Genomic DNA, 24510 nt, shown 5'->3' with positions numbered 1-24510 from the left:
GATATATGCAAATATTTTTGTTTACTGACATTCAATTACCCAGATTCCTTGGAATAAGAGTTACTCGGTGTTAGAAATTGAGTCTCTAGTTTGGCAGAGGTATGCCCCATGGTCAAGTAGGGCCCATAATCCTTTAATGTGCACACAGGCCCTCTCCCTCCTGCCCAGTAGTGAAAAACAAATGTGGGAGTTTTTCACTACCAGGACATGTAAAACTAGAAAGTATGTGTCCTGGCTTTTAGCACTCATCAGCAGTGATAAAGTGCGCAGAGTCCTAAAGTCAACAAATAGGTAAAAAAAAAATAGGAGGAGGAAGGTAAAAAGTTTGGGATGACCCTGCAAAAATGGGCTAGGTCCAAATAGGACCACTCTATTTTCAACATAGTCTCCCCTGATTTTTTGCTTTAATGGTGTTTATTGTATTGGTTTTATGACTTTGGGCACTTTGATGCTGCAAATCAGTTCCTTGCCGGACTGCACCAGAGCAGACTGCTGCTGATTGCGGACCTCCTTGTGAGGGCCCCCTGGGGCCACTCGGGTCTATTTGGGGGCTACTTGGGCGCGCCCTCGCCCTTGATCTCCCAGCCTCCTTGGTCTTTGGCCCTTGGCCCGGGCTGTGAAGGGCAGGGGGCGGTTTGCATTGGCTGGGCGGTCGAGCTGCTGTGGTGCTTCACGGTGCTCAGTAAGGCTGGTAGGGCTGAGGGGGGCTGAACCTGACACTCCTGCCTGATCCTCTTGCCTGCCCCTCTGATCCCCCAGCCCTCTGGCCCCTTGGCCCCTCGGCCTTTGTCTCCTGGCCCCTCCTGGTTCCCCTCTGGCCCCTTGGACGGTTTCTGCTTGCTGTTCGGTCCTGGTTCTGCGTGGCCCTTGGCAGCCTCTGGTGGTTCTGGCCATTACGGGACAGAGGGTCCCTGGCGGGGCCTTGTGAGAATTACTCCTGGACCTGCACTTTGGATTACAGACTACAGTTCCTACACTGGGCCCCTTGGCCTCGCGCTAGACGGTCCTTCTCAGGACCGGAGTATTACAGGGAGTGGATGCCCTACTGTGGGCCTAAGGCAAATGTTCAGCAGTACTGCAAGCAGGGCCAAGTGAGAGTGGCGCTGAACGGACAGATGGAAGCTTAGGCTACAGCAATCAGTCTCTGACGGAGGCGGCTGACGTTAGGCTAGTGCGGCTTGTCAGGGCTGTGCTGCCTTGCATCGTCCTGCCCCACCTCTTAAATTCAACTGGCCTCTATTGTTTTTCTTCTCCTTTCAAGCTTCCAAGTGGCGTTCAGACACTCCATTACAAGAGCCACAAAGCGTCATCTTAGGAATTTACTAGCGCTGATTTATATCACTTCCTGGTCTAAATCTCCCTAGATTTGAAGAATGGAGTTTGGGAACCTTTTACGCTATTAGGTCTCGGAAAGTAAGGAAGGAGCATCTTAATCCTCAAAAGCGTAAGAAATGTCGCCGTGGTGATGATGTGTGCAATGTCACCTCGCACTTATCACCGCCCCCCAAAAACCGGATTTATCCTCTTTCCCCCACTTCAATCACAGCAGCCCCTTCACCATTGTCTGCTCTGAAGCCTCAACTCTCTGTTGTTCATTCGTTGCATCCATGCTCCTTGAAACCCAGTGAGTCCTCTCTTCTCTCAAGCGACCATTCCTTTGATGTGAGAGAGTGGGTTACTTCTCTAGCTGCTCTCTATCGGCAGGATGGGCTGGTCGCGAGCTGTCAAAATCACCCACAGGATTACAGCATTGCCCCTTTAACCAGTCCCCCGGCAGCACAATGGACTCACAGCCCAACTGCAGTATTCGTCCAATGTTACCAACAAGGTCCTCCAGCAAGGCTGGTGAATCTGGCTCCCAAATTGAGTTTAATAAGGGTGACCTCAATGATAAATCGATTTTTGATCCTTCCAGCTTCTAATCCGAAATCACGGGAGGCGTTGATGGGGAATTCAACTCTGTGCCTAACCCCATGACCGCTGCAAGTGCCTCTGCCTGGCCACAGCTTTTGCAAACCCTCCAATCCACTGTGCTGGCCTTGAACTACCACTCCGATAAGCTGGACCAAGTTCATCTGTTGAATACACTGGCCACCTGTGTACCTGGTATCGACCACAAAACAGAAAACTTAAACCAGCTAATTACTAGAGCCCAAAAAAGCTCCAACTTTGTTTTAGCAAAGTGCTGCTGCTCTCCAATTATTGAAAGCCTATCATCCGTGCCTACTTTTTGGAGTTCGGTTCTATCTGAAATCAAGAGGCTATATGCAGCTTCTGCACCTCAGGTGTCTCTGCCAAATCCAAGGTTCCATTCCGATTCAGCTTGGAAACCAACAAAAATAAAAGCTTTGGATGATTATTTTTTCCAGTTAAGAGTGCAACCATCATTAATCCTTCTCGGCCAGTTGCTACTGGAGTCTCAGAGCATGTCATCTCGGCCAACTGTGCTCTCAAGAATTCTCTTCTACCTAGATTTTTGTTTACGGAGCCTGCCCTCTCTCATTACCCTTGCATTACGTTACAACCTGACTTTATGCATCCATCGTCTTCAGGAGCTGATTCTGCAGCGCACCACCCACTGAGCAAAAAGGAAAATAAACAAAAAAGACTCCGTAAACAACGGAACAGAAGGTGGAGCCCACTCCCTCAAGGATCCTCAATCAATGCTCAACCTTTGGTTTGTCCTGAGGCACACAGCAGCTCTTGCAGTTGCAGGAGTTTCCTAGGGCAACTTCATTGATCAACCCTCTGTTGACCTCACCGGGTGGTTCCTTCCCTCCCTGTGACTATGTCAAGGACCCTTCGGCTGGCACCACTCTGCAGGAAACTGAATTCTCCGCTCCCCCCCCAAAGACCCTATGATCCTAGCTGAGAAAGGCAAAATAGGCAGTGTTTCTGATCCGACTGCCCTACACCGGGGGGTGGAGTGTCCATCCGGACCACAGCTACACTGTTCAACCTCAAAGCAGCCCATGGAAATACTGATGGTGAAGTTCTGGGCTCCAGTCCTTCTAATTCTCATATGTTGCCCTTTGACAATAACAGTCGCCACCCTCTACTCCTGTCATTAAACCACCAAATTTCTCCTACTGACACCCTGGCTCTGGGGCTGTGGGTCCCTGTGGGCACGTTCAATGCAGCAAAACAGTTACAGCCCACATCTCACTTGTGTCCCTCAAAGGCCTTATTGGAGTGTACAACCACCAAACTTGTGTTTATGCCAGAATATCTTTCAAGGAGCCCCCACGATATGTTGAACAGGGGGAACATCTTATGACTTCTCAATGCCATCTCAGAACTGAATAACATTGGTTCTAAGCACATCGCCTCTATTGAATTTCTTTACTCTAAGGGGTCTCAAGTAAGGGAATCCTACTCTGGTTTTATTTTCTGCCTCAATAGCTCAGTCCATTCTTGCCAAGAGAGACCTTTCCCACTCTTGGGGTATCATAATTATTCCTTACAAGGAGTCGGGCTATCCTGTGCTGCTATCTGAATCCCGAAGCTTAATGGCTCCCACAGTACTGAAGCCCTTTTCAATTCTGAAAAATGCTCTAGGTAGCACTTCCACTTTCAATGGCACCACCTGCACTGGTCCCGGTTCCCAGTGGGTAACCAATTGGGATTGGCTGGCTCTGCCCTTTTGCATGGGCACCCCCCGATGCCCACGGTGGGAGAACCAGTGCCAATGTTTGGATGTTTGTCCCTATGTTCATGGAATATAAATGGGGTTGTGCAAAAATTTGACTCAGCCAATTTAATATCTGTATTTAAACAGTTATGATGTAATCACCGTTCAGGAAACTTGGGCTGAGAACAGTTGTCCGCTGCCAGGGTATTTAGAGATATGGAAACCCACCCATAGAAAGAGCAAGAATGGCCGTGCCAAGGGAGGGTTTGCCACCTATGTAACTGTTAAATTGTAAGGGTGCATTTTGCCATTGCTTTGGGATGACAACTGGATACAGGGGATTTCGATTAGGAATGGGACTTCGGAGCAAATCCTTATAGTAGTTAATGTTTATATCGCTCCTGAAACAAAGGAAAAAAGGGGGAGGCTGTCTCAAGTGATGCAGATTGTGGGTGATTTAGCTGGGGAATATCCATGTGACAATTATCTTATAACTGGCGATTTCAATACGAACATTTTCAGGACACTATGGAATCTCTTGATGGTCCTGATCTTTGTAATCGTCAGTCAATTCCTGAATTGAGGCCCCAGGGTTGCCCGCATTGCCCGCTGGGAGAGTATGTAGTGATGCACCTAAACAGCATGGGCTTTAAAGTTCTGAAAGGACGTTTATGTGATGATGCCCCCAACGCTGGACAAGATCAGACGGTCGATCTCACTCCTATTTAGACTGTACTATTTGCAACAGTTTCCCTTTATTGAAAAGTTTTTGATTTCCTCCCGGAGTGAGAGTGATCACCGTCCACAAATTGTAACCATAAAATAAATTTTCCTTTGCACGATGTTATGCAGGCTGTGGGTGGCAGTGTCTGCTTCGAGTTATTAAAGCACATAAAATGGAATTCTTCTATTGGTGGGATAGTATTGGATGAATGTATCAATTTGTTTGACTCCGAGGGATCTGGTTGTGTGTCCCCAGTTAAGTTATGGGACAAATTCTCTTGCTTTCTATGGTCAAGGTTTCATAAACCTGCACGTAATTGCACTCCATCCTGATCCTTTGCCATCTCTAGGGAAACTAGGAGTTTAAAGAAAGCATGTAACAGACTAGCAATTAGGAAGAGCCCTGATTCTGAGTGTCTATTAATTAGATATAAGCAATTGAGAAAAGTCTATAAGAAGGCTCTCTATGACGACCATCAGACTCATCTTAATCAGTTTTGGGCTAAACTTTTAAGTGCAAGTAAATATCCGAATTCTAAGAAATTTTGGTCCCTTGTTTGTAACTTAAATAGCAATCAAAGAGGCATTGGCGCTGTTAAAATTTCAGAAGGAGTTTAGACGTTGTATTTGATTAGCCCTGCTTGACAATGAGGCCAAGTTTTATGCTAGTCTTTTGTTGTAAGATCTTGGTGCCGGGGCTGAATCAAAGGTATTAATTCCCATTGTTTAAACAGGGTTCTCTGTTGTTTCAGGCACATCGACGAACTTATTAGCACTTTCTATTTTGATCGACAGGGTGAGTCTATCTGGCTTGACCTGCATTGCTGTTTTGTTAACTTCAGAGTAGCGTTTGACTGGATACCTCGGAGTTCCTTGTGGGCCAAACTACAAAACTGTGGTATTCCTCCAGTTCTCCTGGGTGCCATTATAGAACTACATACAGATACTTGGGTCTGTATTAAGCTTGGTGACAGGTGCTCTCTCTCTTTCTAGAAAAATTTCTACCAGTCGTGGTGTGAAACAGAGTTGTGTGCTTGCACCCCTTCTTTTTAATATGTTCATTGCAGACTTGTCAACGTCGCTTGATGCAGTTAACTCCCACCCCCCTAAGTTTGAGGATCTTATGCTTAGCCATCTGCTTTATGCTGATGATCTTGCATTGTTCAGTCACACTAAGATTGGCTTCAACGGCTGCTTAACCAACTCGCACCTTATACCCCCGCGAATCAATTGGAAGTTGATTTGCTGAGAACCAGTGGTCTCCTTTGAAAGGAAAAAACATTCGGGATCCAGTTGGTATTACAAGAGCTGTAATCTCGTTTCGTTTCAGACCAGTCTTATGAATATTTAGGGGTGCACTTTGACTCTAGCGGCAGCTTTGTTAAGCATAAGAAGGAGATCGAATTCAAAGCTGTGGCATTGCAGGTGGCCTTTTCTAAATTATTCAAAGTTTTGAAGGGGCCGAACTTTCTTCCCTTAATGGAAATTATGAGCAAAGATTATCCCCTCACTGTCCTATGGTCAGGAAATGTTGTTGGGCAAAGGCTCCTGCCTATTAAATAGGCTGGTAAATAAGATCTACAAGAGAGTCTTCCATGTACCACATCTTGCTTCACCTGTGCAGGTATGGTTGGAATTTGGGCTTCCGGATCAGCTGGGAGTTGGTGCCGGCGCTTTCTTGAAGCTGTAGGGCTACGAATGGTTGCTTGGAGCATTTGTTTGGCAAGAAATCAGTGAGTCAAACACGAAGGGATCTTACTCCCACTTTTTGGTTGAATGTAAACGGCGACTGGAAGCCGACAACCTTTGGATAAGCAACCCCTCCCATTCCCTGTTTAAACTAGATGTGAAAATGATCATACAACTATACTTGTATCATTCGGATCGCATCCTCCTTGCTAAACGCAAGCATGCCTGGTCAGTAATGAAATCCTTTAGGCCAGGTATGCCACCTAGCTATCTTTCCTGTGCTTATGGGTTTTGGTTGAAAGAGGCCTTTATGGCCTTAAGGATGGGCGATTGGGGTTTTCTGAAACATTTACCCTTATGGCAGTTAACTTCCGGGGAGGGTGTGTTGTGCAGAGGTTGTAGTAATGCAGACGAAACTACTGAACATGTGGTCTATGTCCAGCTCTACTTAAGGAACGTAGATCTCTGCTTCGGAGTAAATGGAATTAACTGGGAATTTGCTCCTGCCGACAGGCTATTATTCAGTCTCTGGACCCAGCGAATTTAATGCTGAATGTGTTATTGACTGAATTTATTAAAATCGTCCAAACAATATTTAGGGGCACTGCGAGCAGTGGATAAGTATGATTGGAATTTTCTCCCGCTCTTGCCTCATTTACTTGCTATTGGTAACATTGTTAAGCTCTAAAATCGTATGTAGGACTCCAACCACCATTGATATTTAACTTAATGATTATTCAACGCAATAAAGCACTTAAGGGCCTGTGTATTACAAGCCCCCTTGTTTATTATGTACCATGTGGGGTCTTGGGCTATGGTGGTTTGGCTCTATTTTTATATCCATCAATGGTTTTATACTATTAGGCAGGAACGTCTATCTTTTAATATGGTACGTGTGTTTAAATCATGGAGTTTTTTTAGTATGAACTTATCTTTTGATTGTAAATGATTTTTCTGATTGTTTTTCTTTTCTGATTTAATTGTATTGGATTTTATTATCTGTACAATAAATTATTCAATCAATCAATCAATCAATCCTTTTAAATTGTTGACACCCAATCGGTTCAGTGAACTTTCCAATAAGGTCTAGGTGGCTGTAACAGAAAACGCACCAGAGGCATGGAAGGGCTGAGAAATGATTATGTCATATCTCTCCGGCCAGCACCACTGTGTGATAGGTGATTTGCTTTCATAAAAACACTCTATTAACATACAGCAAAGAAAAGGGATTTACTAGGTAGAAAAACATATTCTTTTTTTAAGTGACCCCGTAAGTGTGCCTCTTACAGGGCCGCGTGCTTAATGTATGCAAATAGGTAAAGCCAGATATTCTATGAGCAACTCTAGTTACTAATAAAATATTTTTGTATAACTTTACCTGGGAAAATAATAGAACTTCCATTCAAATTTAGTTGGCACTAGTCATTTAAATCTAAGTACATGGTGAAAGCAGAGTTTTGATATGTTTACAAAAAGCAAATGTTAAAACCTGTACTTTGTGATGCCTGATACCAAAATTGTGTTGACCCAGTTTGCCCCACAGCATGTCGCAAAGATGGGATATATATCTCAGAGTGTCTGGTCTGTGACTAGCCTCCTAGAGGTCAATGGCTTGCCTCTGGGATCAGGAAGGCTGAAGTGCTCTCAACTATGACTATTTAGCAGGAATTGGCCATCAGGGAGGGAGAAAGCAACAGGCAGATTATAAAGGGCCGATTTAACAGCTATTCCTTATTAACTGGAGATCCCACATGGGGGCTCAAGAACTAAAACAATTCAAACACAGAGCCAACCAAGACTATGAGCTCCCTAAAAGATATATGCAAACAGTTTCAGCACTGGGTTAGGGAAGGTACCTCACTCCCATATGGGAGTGGCTAGAAGGAAGGATAAGCCACCTGCAAATGTAAGTCTACAGCCATCCTAATTGAAGGCGCGCAGCAAGCTGAGAAGGAAATACAGGAAAAGGTTAGGTTTTGGCTGGAAATTTGCCAGGTTATGGTATAGGGGATTTTCCGGCCACTGGCTAATGCACAAGTTAAGATTGGTATCTCATCACCAACAGTTCAGAACATTCCTGAAATAAACATCTGGAAGAAAAGATTCTTACTGACTGCTGGAGAAAGAGGGCTGACGGATAAACACTCCTTATGGCTCCCAGGGCTGATACCTGCTCTTCAGGGCTCAAGTGGTTAGTTTCCTCTGTCTGTCACAGGGACACAAAAGGCAGACACAAAGACACTACGGGGACACAAAAGGCAGCACAAAGACATTACAGGGACACAAAAGGCTGACACAAAGACAGTACAGGGACACAAAATAATGAAGGGCTCCTACCTCTTCAGAAGGCCCAGCTGACCTCTTGAGATTGGACCCTCAGAGACACTTGGCTCTAGAGAGACCGGAGAGGGGGAGTGAGAGGGGCTCCTTATGTAACTGGCACACTATCACAGTTTATGCCCAGCACATCTTTAACAAGGTGCACAGGCTGGGACATTGTGCCCTATTACACATAATGTGCTGCACTCAGGGTGGCTACAAACTCTCGCTGTCCTCAGGTCAGTGCATTAATGAAAGATGGACTGACTAATTAAAACAACAGGTCCACCTTTCACATTGCAGGGGTCTTGAATGTTCAAGGGAGGCAGAGATCCACCAACAGGCAGATGCAGTGAGAAAGTGCACCGACCGGCAGAGAGATGACTGGGGAGGGGGTGTCCAATGGATTCCCTTTCCTCACTCCGGAGGGGCATCCTCGGGGGTGCAATGATGGTGCGCCACCTTTGGGTGATGCACACTCAGTGTGCCTCCTGGCAGCCTTTCTGATTCTGCAAGCACGTCCTTAATATTGCATGGGTACAGGCACAAGGTGTTTCCCCTAGATCCTTGCTGCCATGCCCACATGCAAATAAGGGAATACCCCATTAGGGTAGCGCTGAGGCTACATGTGCACTGATGCTATCTGTATTACAGAAGGGGCTGCACAAGCATCTCCTGTAATGCCGAAGTACTATGGGGGCCCAAAAAAGCAGGACCACACACGCTCATTTGCCTGCCTGCCACATAACATAAAACTGCCCCTTCTGCTAAGAGATACCAGCATTTTCTTTCCAAGCATCAAAATAAATGTTTGGACATTTGGTTGTAGGAGGAAGCATGGGGACAGAAAAATAGACCTGTCTTACTCTTTATTGTGGGGTCTGTAATTTTGGTCCCCAAGAACAGCACCAGAAATATTGAAACGAATTGAATATCGAAGATTAATTACTATGGCCCTGATCTTCTAGCCTCTGTGAGGAAAACCCGTTTTCCTGGTGACATTCCTTTTTATCGTTTCTGGTAAAAGACCGATCTCTAGTGGCCATTTAAGGTAATGCACACAAACTGAAAAGGACTGCTCCTATGGGCATATTTGTACCATTCTGCTTTAAAACGTTAAACCCATCTTGCCTGATTACAATCGCTGTTGTGTCTGTTTTCTTTTAAATTTTTCTTATTATTTTAAAAATTCGCTGAGATTTTTACTTTGTTGAGTTCCCAAGTTTAATGTCACCTGGTCCTGATTGGACGTAATATGCATTTTTCTTGGGAGACGCTTGCTGCTTGTGGCACAAATACCAGTGAATAAGCAGAGGTTCTCTTACAACTGTATTGTGACCTAAAAAGTGCTTTAAATGGAAATAGAGAAATCCTGGTACTCACTACCCTGAGTGACTGTTTGCTCTTTAGAAGTGCCGGTGCTCTCCCGTTAAATGTACTGCTGCAGTGCTGAGAAGTGTAGTTCCACTCTCTTTCAACATAAAGAAGTGCAGGTATTCAGTACCGATCAGAACCTGCCCATCTTAAGTACCAAACCTAACCAGTCTGTGTTTATTAAGCCTGCTGGGCTTCTCTTTCCCAAACTAATAACCTAATTTCTGACACTGACATTGTCAAAGAAATCCCTATCGTACAAGGTCATATTGTTCTAATATGGATAATGACTTTCAAGTCACCTTCTCAAGTCCCTGTACTCACCCATTTCCCCCACCCCTTGATCAGTTTTAGCTCGGTCACTGATCAGCTTTTCGCAGCACCTTTTCTTTGCACGGGCGCTTTTTTTAAATGAAAAAATGAATTACACTTTGTTCTCTCACTATTTGCGGGGGGTGCGGAGGGAAAGCAATGTCTCACCACACAAGATACGCATCGGGGCACAGGACAAAAATTCACAGAATACAAATACCCCTTACATGACACAGTCTGGGATTCGTATCAAGAGACAGCACAGACTACATGGATCACAGAGCTAGGAAGCAGCACAGCCTGGGGTGAAAAAAGATACTGTAAACGCAACACTTGTACTGTATGTTCCTCTGCTACTTTGGCTCAGCATTCTTCCTGTAGGACCGAACAAGCTTGCACTGCCTCTCTTAATCCAGATGGCAGACGAGACAGTTTAATCATTTTCCAAAGGACTCCGAAAGATTTTGAGAGCATGTTAATTGCTTCAGAAGTTCAACAGAAATGAAGGACACTTTGTTCAGGTTTCTGAAGCAAGACTGCAGGACCCGTTTGTCTTGAAAAAAAGCCAAGACTGAAATAGTGGCAGCCAGAGCGGTGTGAACTGTCAACCAGCACATAATACGCACAGGCCACGTTAATGCAATTAACCCTATCAGGCTCAAAGGGCAGAAGATGGCTGAATAATTGTAACACTTGTAAATCCCAGCAAGGTTACTTTCAAATGACTAGCAACGAAGGTATCCTACCTCCCTGAGGTCTGAAGTTATTCTAAAAATGTTTTTGATGGTCTCATTTAGATTTACCTGAAAAAATATTAAATGTTTTTATTTTGGACCCTCACAGACCGTATTAGTGTCATGCTTCATCATCGGGTCGCACCTTGGTTCCTAAAACCCAGGGTGGGTTCAACCATTTCCAGGGAGCACTTAAAATAAAGCTCTAGACCTAATGGGCAATACGTATATATAAAACTACCTAGTGGTTACCCCACTATGCCCTTATTTTGGGTACCACAGGTCAGATTAAAAAGTTTAAAAAGCTTAGTTTTGTGGGGATGCATTACTATCCCTCTACCCTAGAAGAAGTAGACATGTTTCAGCCCCTTCTCATGCCCCTCACAAAGTCTCGGGCTTTCATTAGGACTAAAATTCAACCCCATTGTTTAAATTCTTCAATAAAGTTCTATCACATCATTTATGACATCAATTATGACACCTCAAATGACATAATTGATTACTTCTATGATGACATAATCCGATGAGTATGTTAGGGATGGGGTCCCTGAGGCCGAAAATGAGCCAGTGAGAGGGGCTGCGGGCACCCCTCCTCTAAGTTATAGAATGCAGCCCCAGGCAGCCCTTTTATCAGGGATTGTTGCAAAAATTAGTTTTATTTTTTCAATTTGGCCAGGGGGCAGGGTATCCATACACTGCCCCTTTATATTATTTTCTTTTATGTCACTTCAGGGTGGGGAACTAAGTCCCCAAATCCTGTATTGGCTGCCAGCAACATTATTCACATGTTGATGGCAGCCAATCAGAGAGCTCGCTCCCACAGGAGTTTGACTCCCCCAGGAGCGAGACGGTCCAAAGGAAAAAAAGCTCCCTGGGCCACCCGGAGCACCCTATTTTTAAAAATTGGGTTTGAGGGGCTCTCACAAGTGTCCCTTGAAAACAACTGTCCAGATATACAAACATTTGGGGGCCTTAATTGCTCAAAAGCAAATTAATTTGCACCAAATCACAAAAAGCCCAATCTGCGGATCAAGATCTGGATTTCTGCCAAATTTGGTTTAATTCCATTCAGCAGTTTTTGCGGTAGCACTTCTTAAAGAAGTATGGTAAATAAATGAGTATTTTAGAACCCCAATTTTTTTCTCAGCCGCCGCTTAACGGATCACCACCAAACTTTCCATGCACAAAGTAGCCAAAAAAATACTTTTTGGAAAAGTTTTGCAGATTCGTCAAATGGTGCCAAAGTTATTGGCAACACAAAAAACATTTTCTATGGAGACCCTGACCAACAAATAACTACCCAGTGGCCAGTGCCACTGGAGAATAGACATTTAAAAACAAATCCTGACTCAGTGGTACTTATTATGGCACTGTTATTAGGATGGAAGGAAGATTCAGTCGCTAAAGATTCTAACGTGCTGTAGGTTACACAGGTCTCTAGCAGGTGCGTTGAAACACTGATTTAGTTGAGCAGTAAAGATGTGCATGCCTCATACTGTCACTGAAAAGTCTCACTGCAAGCCGGCATAGAAGTGCATGGGAGAATGCATAAATGCCTCTGTATAGAGGCAGCAATGAAATGTGGATGTTAAGATTGGCGTGCATTTTGAAGGTCTGCCATCTCCTGCATAGAGTTTGAAAAGAGTTCAGTATTTTCCGGTCTTTGAGTGAACTGAACCAAACTCTTTGGGATAACCATGTACATTTGGAGGAGCAAGATACCAAATTTACAGTACTGGATTTAAAATGTGAAAGCTCGATTTAGCAGTGCAGAGTAGTGCGCTGTGCACACGATTTGAAAACAGATCATTTTGGACATGATCACAAAATATTTTTGATTGGCATTATTACAGTCCTTGGTTGTATTTCAAGCGAGTGCTTTGTGCAAACATGTTTTACCGCTGTAGTATGAAATCCGTTTTCCCGGCGGTGGTAATGTGTGCCAAGAAGGTTTGTGCATATTTGTTTAGAGGCATTTTGGGTAGAGTTGGTTTTTGTGCTGCATTATTGTAATGTGATGTTGTGTGATACTGTGGTTGTTGTGCTGCTTCTATTTCGACTGTTTTTTTAACGGTTATGATAGATTGTCTGCTATGCTGCTTTCAGAGTGTTATTAAGTTGTGTTCTGCTGTTTATTTTAGAGATGTCAACAAATGCTACTACTTTCCAGCCAAAGGAGTACATTTCTTTAAAGTTCCATTGACAAACATCAATTAACCACTCTCAAAGATGGTAAAATTCCACTGCCCAGCTATTCAACTATACAACACACCAGTTATCCCAAACCTGTGGCACAGGTTGTGTCAACTTAGCAGCGGCTGTTGTTAATTACGGTGATAAGGCCGGGGGTGTGTGCAGAGGTGCAATAAGAGAGCTTCGTGCACACATTTGCACAGTGTTAATCAGGAGAGGAGGGTCTTTCTACAGTTTCATGAATGCTCAGTGCTGGGAGCTGGTGCACGGCACGGTGCAGGTAGGAATAGGTACCCACTGGGAGAGATCTTGACAGATAAAGGTTCAGACCCGGGTGCGTTTTGTGAGGTCAGCCCTTAGCACTGGGACATTAGTGTATGCTGAAAACCTTGACAAACATGCATTGAAAATGTTCTATATTTAGCTAAGCCGTGAGATTTAAGTGTATATTGCATGTCAGAATGGTGGTACATTTGGCAGCGCTGTGACTTTTCTGTTGCTGGGAACAAGTTCAAATTGCAACTCTTTATATTCCACTGCTAAAAGCTAGGCGAGGACACAGGTGAACTGTGGATGTTTTAGTAGTTTACGTCTGGTGCACGACACAAATTAAAGGTGTATTGTGAAAGCCCTGTAGACATCATCCTCCTGTGACAGACGTGCGTGAGAGGAAAAAGTGGAGATCCATTCACATGGTGTAGGAAGCAGGGATGTGGGGGATGTATCCTCCCAGATTTTGGAGGGTGGGGGGACAAGGGGACAAAATAATGCCCCCCTTGCTTCTATTATTCAGAGGACCATTAGCGCACAAAAGCGCTACTTATAATAGCCCTGTACTGACCATCCTCCAATATGATGGTCACAGAATACAGGTGAGTCAGGAGGCCCCCTGCACCCTCTGCCCTTTTGTTTGTCCTGTTTACAGCTTTGGGCATTAAGGGTGCACATTAGAATAAAGGGAGAAAACAATTTTGAAGTCTGCTGTCTGCATCACCTGCCACCTTGAAGAGGAGCACTGCAGGACGCCTTCAAGAGGAGCTGCAGGACAATGAGGAAGATCTAAAGAGGAAACAGAGTCCCACTCAGCCTGATGCCTGCAGGCTGGAAAGGAGACTCTGTGAAACACAATATTTGTATTTGCCTAAGATCACACCAGTTGGTGAAACAGTGAAGTCGAGATTGAGCCCAGATTTTACCTTTTCACACAACAATGTAGCTATTAACAGGGTAGCTTTTTCTAACATTTATGCTTAATGTTTTTTTATCTAGGTAATGAAAGGCTTGATTACAGCTTGGCTAACGGGGAGAAGCCATATTTCATTTTGGGTCGTTATGCCTAGCGTTATTATTTTTGTTGTTGTTATTGTTACATACTTAAGCACATTGAAGTATATTATGTTTTCCCTTTCTTTTCTTCACTCTACTCTGAAACAGTCTACCCTATGCCACTTTTCTCCACTCTGTGCTACTCTACACCACTGCAATCTATGCTGTACCACTTTACTCTACACCACTCTACTCTGCAGCACTCTACACTACACCACTGCAATCTATGCTGTTCTACTCTAACCAATGTACACTACACCCCTGCACTCTGCCAGTGCACTCTTAGCCACTTTACTCAAAACCAATGCACTTTATGCCAATCTACTCTGCACCACGGCACTCTAGGCCACTGCTTTCTATGCCACTGTACTCTGCACCACAGCACTCCATGCCAATGCACTGTATGCCACTCTACAGTACACCACTGTACTGTATGACCCTCTAATCTGCAACATTGCACTCTCTGCCACTGAATTCCACGCCACTGTACTTTGTCCCACTGCACTTTTTTTCTGCACCAATGCACTCTAATCTACTCTACACCATTCCACTCTAGGGCACTTCACTCTACTTTGAAGCCATCTTCTCTATGCCATTGCAATCTACGCAACTCCACTCTATGCTATGCCAGTCCAATCTATCCTGCGCCACTCCAATGTACCCAGCGCCACTACAATCTGCTCTGCACCACCATATGCTACTGCACTCTACATCACTGTGCTCTACTCTGGAACACTCTACTTTTCACCACTGTACTCAACTCTGCAGCAATCTACTTTTTGCCACTGCACTCTGTGCAACTCTATTCTACTCTGCACCACTGTACTCTACTCCGCGTTTCTCTACTGTGCATCACTCTACGTCACTGCATTCTACACCAATGCATTCTATGCCACTCTACTCTACACCACTGCCCTTTATGACACTCTACTCTGCAACACTGCACTCAGCCACTGAACTATACTCCTCTCTACTCTGCACCGCTCAACTTTAGGCCACTCTACTGCACTCTACACCAATGTACTCTATGCCACTACACTCTACGCCACTCTACTCTGCATCACTGCTCTCCACCACTGCGTTCTACATCAGTCTACTCTACGTTGCACCACTCCTCCCTACCATTCACTACATCACTCTATGGCACAGCACTCTGCACTACTGAACTCTGCACCATTGCAATCTATGCTGTGCCACCACACTCTGCTCCCCTCTACACATCACCACTCTACGCTACTGCACTGCATGTTAAACCAGTGCACTCTACGCCAATGCACTCTACACCACTTTACTCAAAACCAATGCACTCTGTACCACTTCACTCTACGCCAATCTACTTTGCACCACTGTACTCTATGCCAATTCACTCTAGACCACCCAACTCCACTCTATGACACTTCACTCTGACATTACACTCCATGATACTAGATTTTGACACTCTATTCCATTAAACTCTAACACTTTCTCTACTCTGTAACTCCGTACACAACTCCCTATATGCCACTCCATTCCACTCTATGCCACTCCACCCCACTCTATGCCACTTCAATCTATGATACTCTACTCTATGGCACTGCACAACCCTCTATGCCACTTCACTATACAACAATGTACTATGCTCAACAACACTCTACCCAACTTTCTCTATGCAACTTCACATTACTTTACTTCACTCTATGCCACTTCACTCTTCTTTATGCCTTTCCACTTTACGACACTCTGCCACTCCATCTAAGACACTCTATTACACTCTGACACTACTCCACTCTACTACTTTATGGCACTGGCACTTGATTAGAGATTCTGATCTCCATTGATTGCCTTCTCACTCATATAAGATGTGAATCAGATTTATCTTGGCCTTTTTTGGTTATAAGCACTCTGTAATCTCAAGCTGAACTATGGCTTAGGATGATCCTGATACTTGTCTATGGGATCGAAACATCGTCAGCCAAAGTACCTTGACTTGAATTTGTGATATTGTATATACGTTGGCATAGGCATAGGTACTATAAACCAATGACTTCTTAATTCACTATTTGAGTCATTCATGTAAACGTAAGTGTATAAAAGCTTGTAAATCATTATTGCGAATGCTAACCATGTAGGAAAGTAGCTTCTTTCTAGCTTGGTTACACCCACTTTTGGCCTGTTTGTCATTGTGTCTGACTGTGTCTACTGGGAACCTGCTAATCAGGACCCCAGTAGTTATGCTCTCTCCCTTAAATTATGGTTTTTGCATACTGGTAACCCAATATTTCACCCACAATTGGCATACTGGCACCCCCTTATAAGTCCCTAGTATATGGTACTTAGGTACCCAGGGCATTGGGGTTCCAGGGGATCCCTATGGGCTACAGCATTTCTTTTGCCACCCATAGGGAGCCCATGCAAAGGCTTCTGCAGAACTGCCATTGCATCCTGCGTGAAAATGAACTGCCATTGCATCCTGCGTGAAAAGATGCATGCACCCTTTCACTGCCATTTACACTGCACCAGGTCACTTATAAGCCACCCCTATAGCAGGCCCTCCAGCCCTGAGGGCAAGGTGCAGAGTACCTGTGTGTGAGGGCACCCCTGCACTAGCAGAGGTGCCCCCACAACCTCCAGGACCATTTTCCCAGACTTTGTGAGTGCAGGGACGCCATTTTACACGTCTGCTGGACATGTCTGGATATGTCTGGATATGTCTAGCTACATAATGGTAACTCCGAACATAGGCATGTTTGGTATCAACCATGTTGGAATCATACCGCAAGGCTTTTGCAAGAATTGGTTGTATGATTCCATGCACTCTGGCAGCCTGGCTCCTTAGAGGACTCCCAATATTGCCCTTCCAGCCTTCCGTGGTTTCCCAGGCAGTCCCAGCTGCTGCCACCTCTCAGACAGGTTTCTGACCTCCTGTTGCTTGAGAATCTCAAGCCCAGGAAGGCAGAACAAAGGATTTCCTTTGGGAGAGGAGTGTTACACCCTCTCCCTTTGGAAACAGGTGTTACAGGCTTGGGAGGGGTAGCTTCTCCAAGTCACTGGAAATGCTTTGAAGCGCACATTTGGTGCCCTCCTTGCATGCTTCAGTCTACACCGGTTCAGGGACCCCAGTCCCTGCTGTGGCAGGAAACTAGACAAAGTGACCACTCCCCTGTCCATCACCCCCAGAGGGTCCCTGGGTTTTGCCATCTTGGATTCCAAGTTGGCAGTGAAATCTGGGAGGATCTGAGTGGCCAGTGCCAGCAGGTGACGTCAGAGGGGTCCCCTGATAGGTGCTTATCTGTTTAGCTGACCAATCCCTGGGGCTATTGAGGGTCTCTCCTTTGGGAGGTGCTTCAGATTCGGACTGCAAGACTCCAGCAGGAATCCTCGGCATCCTTTCCTTCACCATCTCACGGAAGAAACTGCATCTGGACCCTCCAGGAACTCTACAAACTGCAACAAAGAAGCCTTCTGCAACATTGTATCTTCAGCTCCTGCCAGCAACTGCAACTGTTTCCCGGTCATGCATCCTCAGAGGACAGCCTGTCTTCAGCCTGCACCAGAAGAATGAAGAATGAAGGAATCTCCCTTGGAATGAAGGAGTCACTCCCCTGTTTCAGCAGGCACCTGTCCATCTGGAAGTGCTGCAACTTAGAATTAGTTAATCTAAGAGCCTAGGTTAATTCTGTTTCCCCAAAGTGGGACAAAAAGGGTGTTTTTATCTCTAGTGTGAGTGATTCCAGAGGAACAGTACATTCTTTCCATTGGAGAGGAGATCATACCTAGTGATGACTCTAGCTTTTTTCTATTCCTTGTATCCTGGCATTCACGGCAACTCAAAGGTACATTAAATGCTAGGAAGGTAATCCAGCATAAAGGTTATTATGGTAGATGTAGAAGGAGTTCATGAAAACCCCCAACCAATACTTCTCTAGTCTTGAGGAAGTGGAAGAATTCTTGTACATTTACTGCACTGAATATGAGCAGACTTATCTGCATCTGGTACATGTGATTCGAACAACATATCCGAGACTACAAGGACTCTAAATTTTCAGAAACTGATGAAAGGTCAGATCAATAGTCGTCGATACAAGATATTTTCATGACTACTAACGGTGGAGACTTCTAGCGGATTGCACACAACTGGAATATCCCTTTTCACTAGATACCAGCAAATTAAAAAGAACCTCCTAAACCACTGCAACATGGATTCTTAAGCATGGGTCATAGTTTAGAGCCAAGCTAAGAGTAAAGGATGATTCACAATACAAAATGCAACTAACGAGTTGAGAAGAGTCACAATGTCCCTCACTAACTGTCGATAACAGGAGCTTCCAGGGCTGACCAAGTTCCTTGTCCGTCCCTGTCTGAACCCAGACCAGTTTGAGCCAGATATCACTGGGTACATCTTAGTTACAGGGGTGGCTCCTCCATTTGGGTGGAGGAGCGTTGCCCCCTCCCTACTCCACCAGCAGTGGCAGCTGCAAAACCTTTACCAGAAAGTGATTATAAACTTTGTTTATGATTGTTTTCTGGTAAAGGGGGCAGGGACACAGGGGTGATGCCACGGGGGTGATGCCACATGCCAAACACACATGCACTGTATGCTCTCTACAGCCCAGCAACACAGTCGCTGGGCTGGAGACAGCCTACACAGGCTCCCAGTCTGCCTGGGAGCGCCCTGACTGGACGCTCCCAGCAAATCCTGACGCTGCTCTGAGCAGCGTCAGGATTGGGTGCAGGGCAGGCTAGGAGCCTGTGCCTGCAGCATCCGGCGATGAAGGAGAGAAGCGGCCGCCTCGGCGAGGGAAGGTAAGTGGTTGGTTTTTTTTTAACTTAAAAGAATACATGTTTATTCCCTCCCCCCTGTGCGCTGCCCGCCCCTTCTGTACCATGCGAGCCGCTACTGCTTAGTTATTCCTTGATTTGTCTGTACACCCCACAATTTTTTATTTCAAATCTGACTGCTTCCCTGATTAAATGCTTAAATGAATGCAACATCAGAGGTCAGTTGTAAATAAACTTGAGGACACTTCTTTACTTGCACAGCTAAAAGTTAATAAGACACCCATAACACAACAGTGAGATCATATAGTCAGCTTTCAGACCTTAATATACTTTTCCAGTGGAGACGTGGTTCGAACTTGCAAATGTTCCGGAAGATTTGATTCCTTCTTGCATCCGCTTACATCATTAGAAAACTGAAAACAAGCAGGAATTCAAGTCGTACACATTAATTTCAAGATTTTGTTAAAAAAAAATAACATACATATTTTGTGGATTTAATTAAAGGCAAAATGTACGACGGTTGTATTGCACATGGTAAGATTAAAAATAGGCTGATAAATGTGCATGGATTGCTTCTATCTCAGTTCAAGCACTCATCTGCCAGGCAATTTGTCAAAACACAGGTTGATATTAGCATTACAAACATTACAGAAAGAATGTTATACAAGACTGTTTTGTCCTTTTGGATGATGATTTGACGAGATGAAGTGACTGAAGAAAATAAAGCAGTTCTACTGAAACCATCAGCAATGAATACAGTACTTAAGAAATGGAGACAAAGGTTTTTTAGAAACTGAGAAATTGGAGACAATTTGCATGAAATCATGGTAGACCATAGATGTACTGTGTACATTTTAAACAAAGCAACAGACAAAGGTGAGCACGGATCACTATTCTCTCTTCCCTTGAATGACCTTATCAAAATCTTTTATTTGAAGATTTCTCTGTGGGTTTGTTGTAGTGTGCTTTCAGTTTTAATTTTTTTTTACATGGGGGCTCAAAATTACCCAGCATGCATTAACCTCAATGATTCACAATCTAAAGTCATTGAAGGTAAATACATTTGCCATTGATGAACAAGCTATATTTCCATGTTTTTTCTGCCCTTTACTTTTCCAAAGAAAGGACACAAGCATAAAGATCTGAGTGCTTACAGAAGGTTTTCTGTACCAATCCTGTCCTGCTCCATTAATCAAAGTCTAACAATTACACTGGCCAAATTAAAAGGAAAAGAATAACCTAAACGAACCTAGCCATACTCGAACAACCTCTCATAGATGCTCCCCAGGTAGACTTTACCAGTTTCCCATTAGCTGCCAGTAGCTCACCAGTGCATCAGCTTTGGTGCCAAATATTGGGCTATTTCACAATATCAATGAAAATAACCTGGATCTCCTTTTTTTAATTCACACTTGATTCCAACAAAAACTCTCATGGACTCCCCTATTCAATTCAAATTTTCCATTATCTGATCAAAATTATGCTACAATACAAGGTGCGGGGACCCTGATTCACAACACCTCTCTCCCATGTTCCTAAGTGCATTCCACCATACAACAGTTAACATTTATAGAATCACAAAAAAGTCAAATCCAGCACAAAAACTTTGAAGAGCTTTTATTCAACCACAAATTAGAAGAAACTTAATTTAGAGTAATGTACTACATCTAATGCATCTCAAATAATACATTCTGTAGACTAAATTTAAAGGTTTTTGGGACTGCATGTCATAATTAGTATCACACTTTTTTGAACTTTGTTAAAGATTGAATTGACCAAGAAGCTGACCCAGCTCTCCCTATTTCCAACCCCCAACTAAGCCATCTCAATCATTCTCACTTCTGATGCATGGCCGGAATATCCAAGATGGTGGTCGCAAGTTAGAAGGGCTCAATGCCCTCTGCCGCTAATCCTTCCTCATCCTACCGATTCTGCAGCCATCTGTCTGTCTGTTGGGTAGACAGGCACCTTTTGCCTGGGAACTGCAGTACCGGGGTCTTGAAGATTGTGGGCAAGGCAGAAAGTGAGGTGCGGCCAGATGATGCTGTGGTCAAGCAATGCACTGACTCAGGGATGACGTCACCAGCCAGAAAGAGGGCAGTGAGGCGGCGGCCTGCACAGAGGGCAGTCTGCGGACAGGTTTACCTGGATTCTTCCAGCGAGGAGAGGGCTGTGGTTGCCTCCTGCCATCAGATCGGGGAGCTGAGTGGGCCAAGCCAGCCCGAAGGGGGCAGTCAAGGCCTAGACACGTGGTGAGAAGCCTAGCTGGGAACTGGGGGTGCCATTCCTGCCAGATGCTGTGGCAGATGAGGGGAGCCCCAGCTGTGGTGCCTCCTGTGGCGCACCGGCGTCGAGGCAGCTGGGTCCCCCTACCTTCCACTTTCTTGCCGCTGGGCCGTGGACCGCCCACTCTGCTGAGGATCCCTCTTGTGCAGCTGGGGGCCTTGAGACCTCCCTCTTCTACTTGCCTGGTGCTTCGACGGCCAAGCCACCTAAATCACTTGAGATTCATGGATGCACATGCGGAGGAACATGGGAAGAGGCCCTCCTGCATCTGACAGACACAATGGGCTGTAGGAACTGGAGGCAGACAGCCTGATTTTTGGTGTGCCCTACTCTCTGTGAGAGATCCAGCTGCAGACTGACCACTTGGGATTGAGGTGGAGCCGTGAGGCCCGGCTTTTATTGGGGGAGTGTCTCGTGAGGCCCAGCGGTACAGAGACCTGGAGTTCCCACATTTTGGGCCCGCCCAAACTAGGGTCAGCCTAGACACAGGGGGCGGCACGAGTGATATGGCCATCCCCCTTCCCATCTACCCCCGTCCCCACCCTCTTCCTGCTGACGGTTGTTGGACAATGGGGGTTCGGAACCAGCTGGGTTGCATGTGTCGCCACTGGAGGTTCCGGGGGACTGGCGGGCCCACACCACATCGATTAGCAGAGTCACACCCTCCTGTCCCACAATGCCCAAGACAAGTTAAAGCAGGGCATGCTAGAGAAGTTTACATAGGTGGCCAAGAACACTACGGACAAGCCGCAGGGAGGTGGGGTGTCCAACCACAAGGGGCATGACACAAATGTTATCCTACAGAATACAACCTACTTTAAAACTTGTTGTTTTTACAAATGTTATCCTGGTGACGAATGTTCAATTGACACAATACTTTGGGGGTGAAAATGGGGACCGTGGGTACAGACATTACACTGCTTCAGCAAAATCTACACAATGATTTGGATAGGATAGCATCAAAATCTACGCAATGATGGGGATAGGAAAGCAGCAGCCAAGGTCCACATCTCCGATGCAGAGGATAATGTCAGCAACATGCAGAGGGCTATCAGGAGGTTGGTCTCCATGACAAAGGAACTGGCGGAGTGGGTGGAGGATGTGGAGGAGAGAGCAAGAAGGAACAATCTCTGATTTGTGGGATTCCCTGCAGGGTGCAAGGGGGTCACCTCAGAAAAGTTCTAAGATCACTGGTTGCAGTTGAGGATACCAGCAGAGTCCTTATCACCCTGTTTTGTCATCCAATGGGCGCACAGGGCTTTGAGTCAGAGGCGCCCTGCTCAATGTTGACCCGCATAATGAACTACATGGAGGGAGACGCGATCCCGCGACATGTGCGTACAATGGAAGCTGTCATGTTTCAATCTCAGAAAATCCAAACTTTCTGTAACTTTACTAAGCACATCCAGAATCAGTGATGGACCTTTTTTGCTGCCAAGAATTGATTGAGAGACTTGGGAATATGTGATATAGTGCCCTAGCCAGCAAAGCCTAAGGTCCTCTATCAGAAGAAAACCCACTTCTTCAACATCCTGGAGAAAGTGTTTCAATGGCCCGATGAAAGGGAGGCTCTACGTCCACACGAATGGGTGGGACGATCCCCACCGGGACATCTTGGAACTCGTGGCCACAGTTGGCATCACTCGCAGTCCTCCTGGAGGGACAGAATGGCGGCAGATGCTATGAGAGGGGGTGACCTGAGGGTTCTGGTTGGGGCCTCTGGAGACAAGGCAGGAGCCTTGGGCATAGCCACATGATAAGCCACCTGACTGTCCTGGCATAAACCGGGAAGAGGAGTGCACTTGGTGCTCCACCCGGCACCATTTTGGAACTATGACCACTGGATGCCCTTGGCTCAGACAGTGGGACACTGCTTCCTGGTTATGGTACGGCAGGGGGCGCAGGCATGTATTGAGGTACAGTGCCTCCCTTGATGGCTAGCAACACACAGTTCTAGTGTGGCTGTTGGCACTGGAAAGGAACTGGGTTACTAAAGTAGGAAAGTATGAAAGGTTGTGGTAGATTCTACTTGAGCCTGTTGGTGCACCTGGACATCTCATTCAGCTACAGATGCTTCAACGTTTTGAAGTATGGGGAAGGGGGTTTATTGGTTGGTCTTTTTTTTCAGTCTGAGTTTTGCAGAAGTGGACTGTGTGTTTGGGGCAGCTGCAGCTATGGACTCCTCCACTACGGGCTTATCACACTTAAATGGCCCCAACCGACAGTACAGCCCAACGGACCTGCCTGGTCATTTGACATGTGAATGGTTTGCTGGACAAGGTTAAATGAACTGATGTCTTTGGGGGGGGGGGGGGGGGGGGCAAAAATCTCCATGCCGACTTCTCTTCCTCCAGGAAACCCACCCCTTAGGAGAAAGACCGCTAACACTTATCAATGTCTCCACCCCACCGCCACTTACTGCATCATTTTTTGAGTTGATCATGAGACTATTGAGAGACCTCCCACTGGGCCTGTTGGTACTTGGAAGGACTGGAATGGGGTAGCAGATGTGGTGATGGACCACTCTAGGGGGGTGCGGGGTGGGGTGCCACTCCTTTGCTGCTGCAGCCCTTCTGGCAGCACTGGGCTGGTTGACACCTAGCAACTGTTTCACCCAAATCCACAGGGTATACATTCTATTCTGGGGCACACAACATCTCCTCCCGTCTGTACTATATTTTGGTTACCACCACATTGACCCATGAAGTGGTGGATACCCAGATTCTTCCCCAGTGCCTATCTGACCACTCACCAATCTTGGTTTCCCTCTGAACTGGTCAAACTTCTGTCCCCATGAGCTGGCGCCTGTCGGCATGGTCCCTTCCCAATGCCAAACTTACATATCGGAGACACTCTGACTTACTACCTCAAAGAGAACCAGTGTACAGTGTCCACCCTGGACACCCTCTGGGGGTGATGTTGGCGACCCTAAAGGGGAAAGATAATTTGTTTCCTGACCATCAAGAAATGCAGGAAAATCAATGGCATTCTAGAACTGAAGTTGCAAATCAGTCAGCTACAAGGGCGGGTTGCTGCCGACCCTCATCTTAACAAGGAGGGGACTTTGATCTGGCGTGGGACCGGGTGCATGGACTCCTAATAGACAATGCAAAGTCGATGTGGCTTGCCACACAATTGTGCTTATAACAGTGGGTGAACAAGGTT

General features: G+C 45.6%; 1 protein-coding gene across 1 annotated transcript in view; it reads right to left on the bottom strand.

Moving 5' to 3' along the window:
- Positions 1-24510, bottom strand: part of CIMIP1 (ciliary microtubule inner protein 1) — a 111499-nt gene that overhangs the window by 41209 nt on the left and 45780 nt on the right. Inside the window, exon 3 of the mRNA XM_069201965.1 lies at positions 19380-19472. Within this exon, the coding sequence (XP_069058066.1) occupies positions 19380-19472 (93 nt within the window). The remainder of the gene's footprint in view (positions 1-19379; positions 19473-24510) is intronic.

Source organism: Pleurodeles waltl, chromosome 7 (assembly GCF_031143425.1).
Source record: "Pleurodeles waltl isolate 20211129_DDA chromosome 7, aPleWal1.hap1.20221129, whole genome shotgun sequence".
Taxonomy (NCBI): domain Eukaryota; kingdom Metazoa; phylum Chordata; class Amphibia; order Caudata; family Salamandridae; genus Pleurodeles; species Pleurodeles waltl.
The sequence above is the reverse complement of the archived record's forward strand: the minus strand, read 5'-3'. Positions and strand labels throughout refer to the sequence as shown.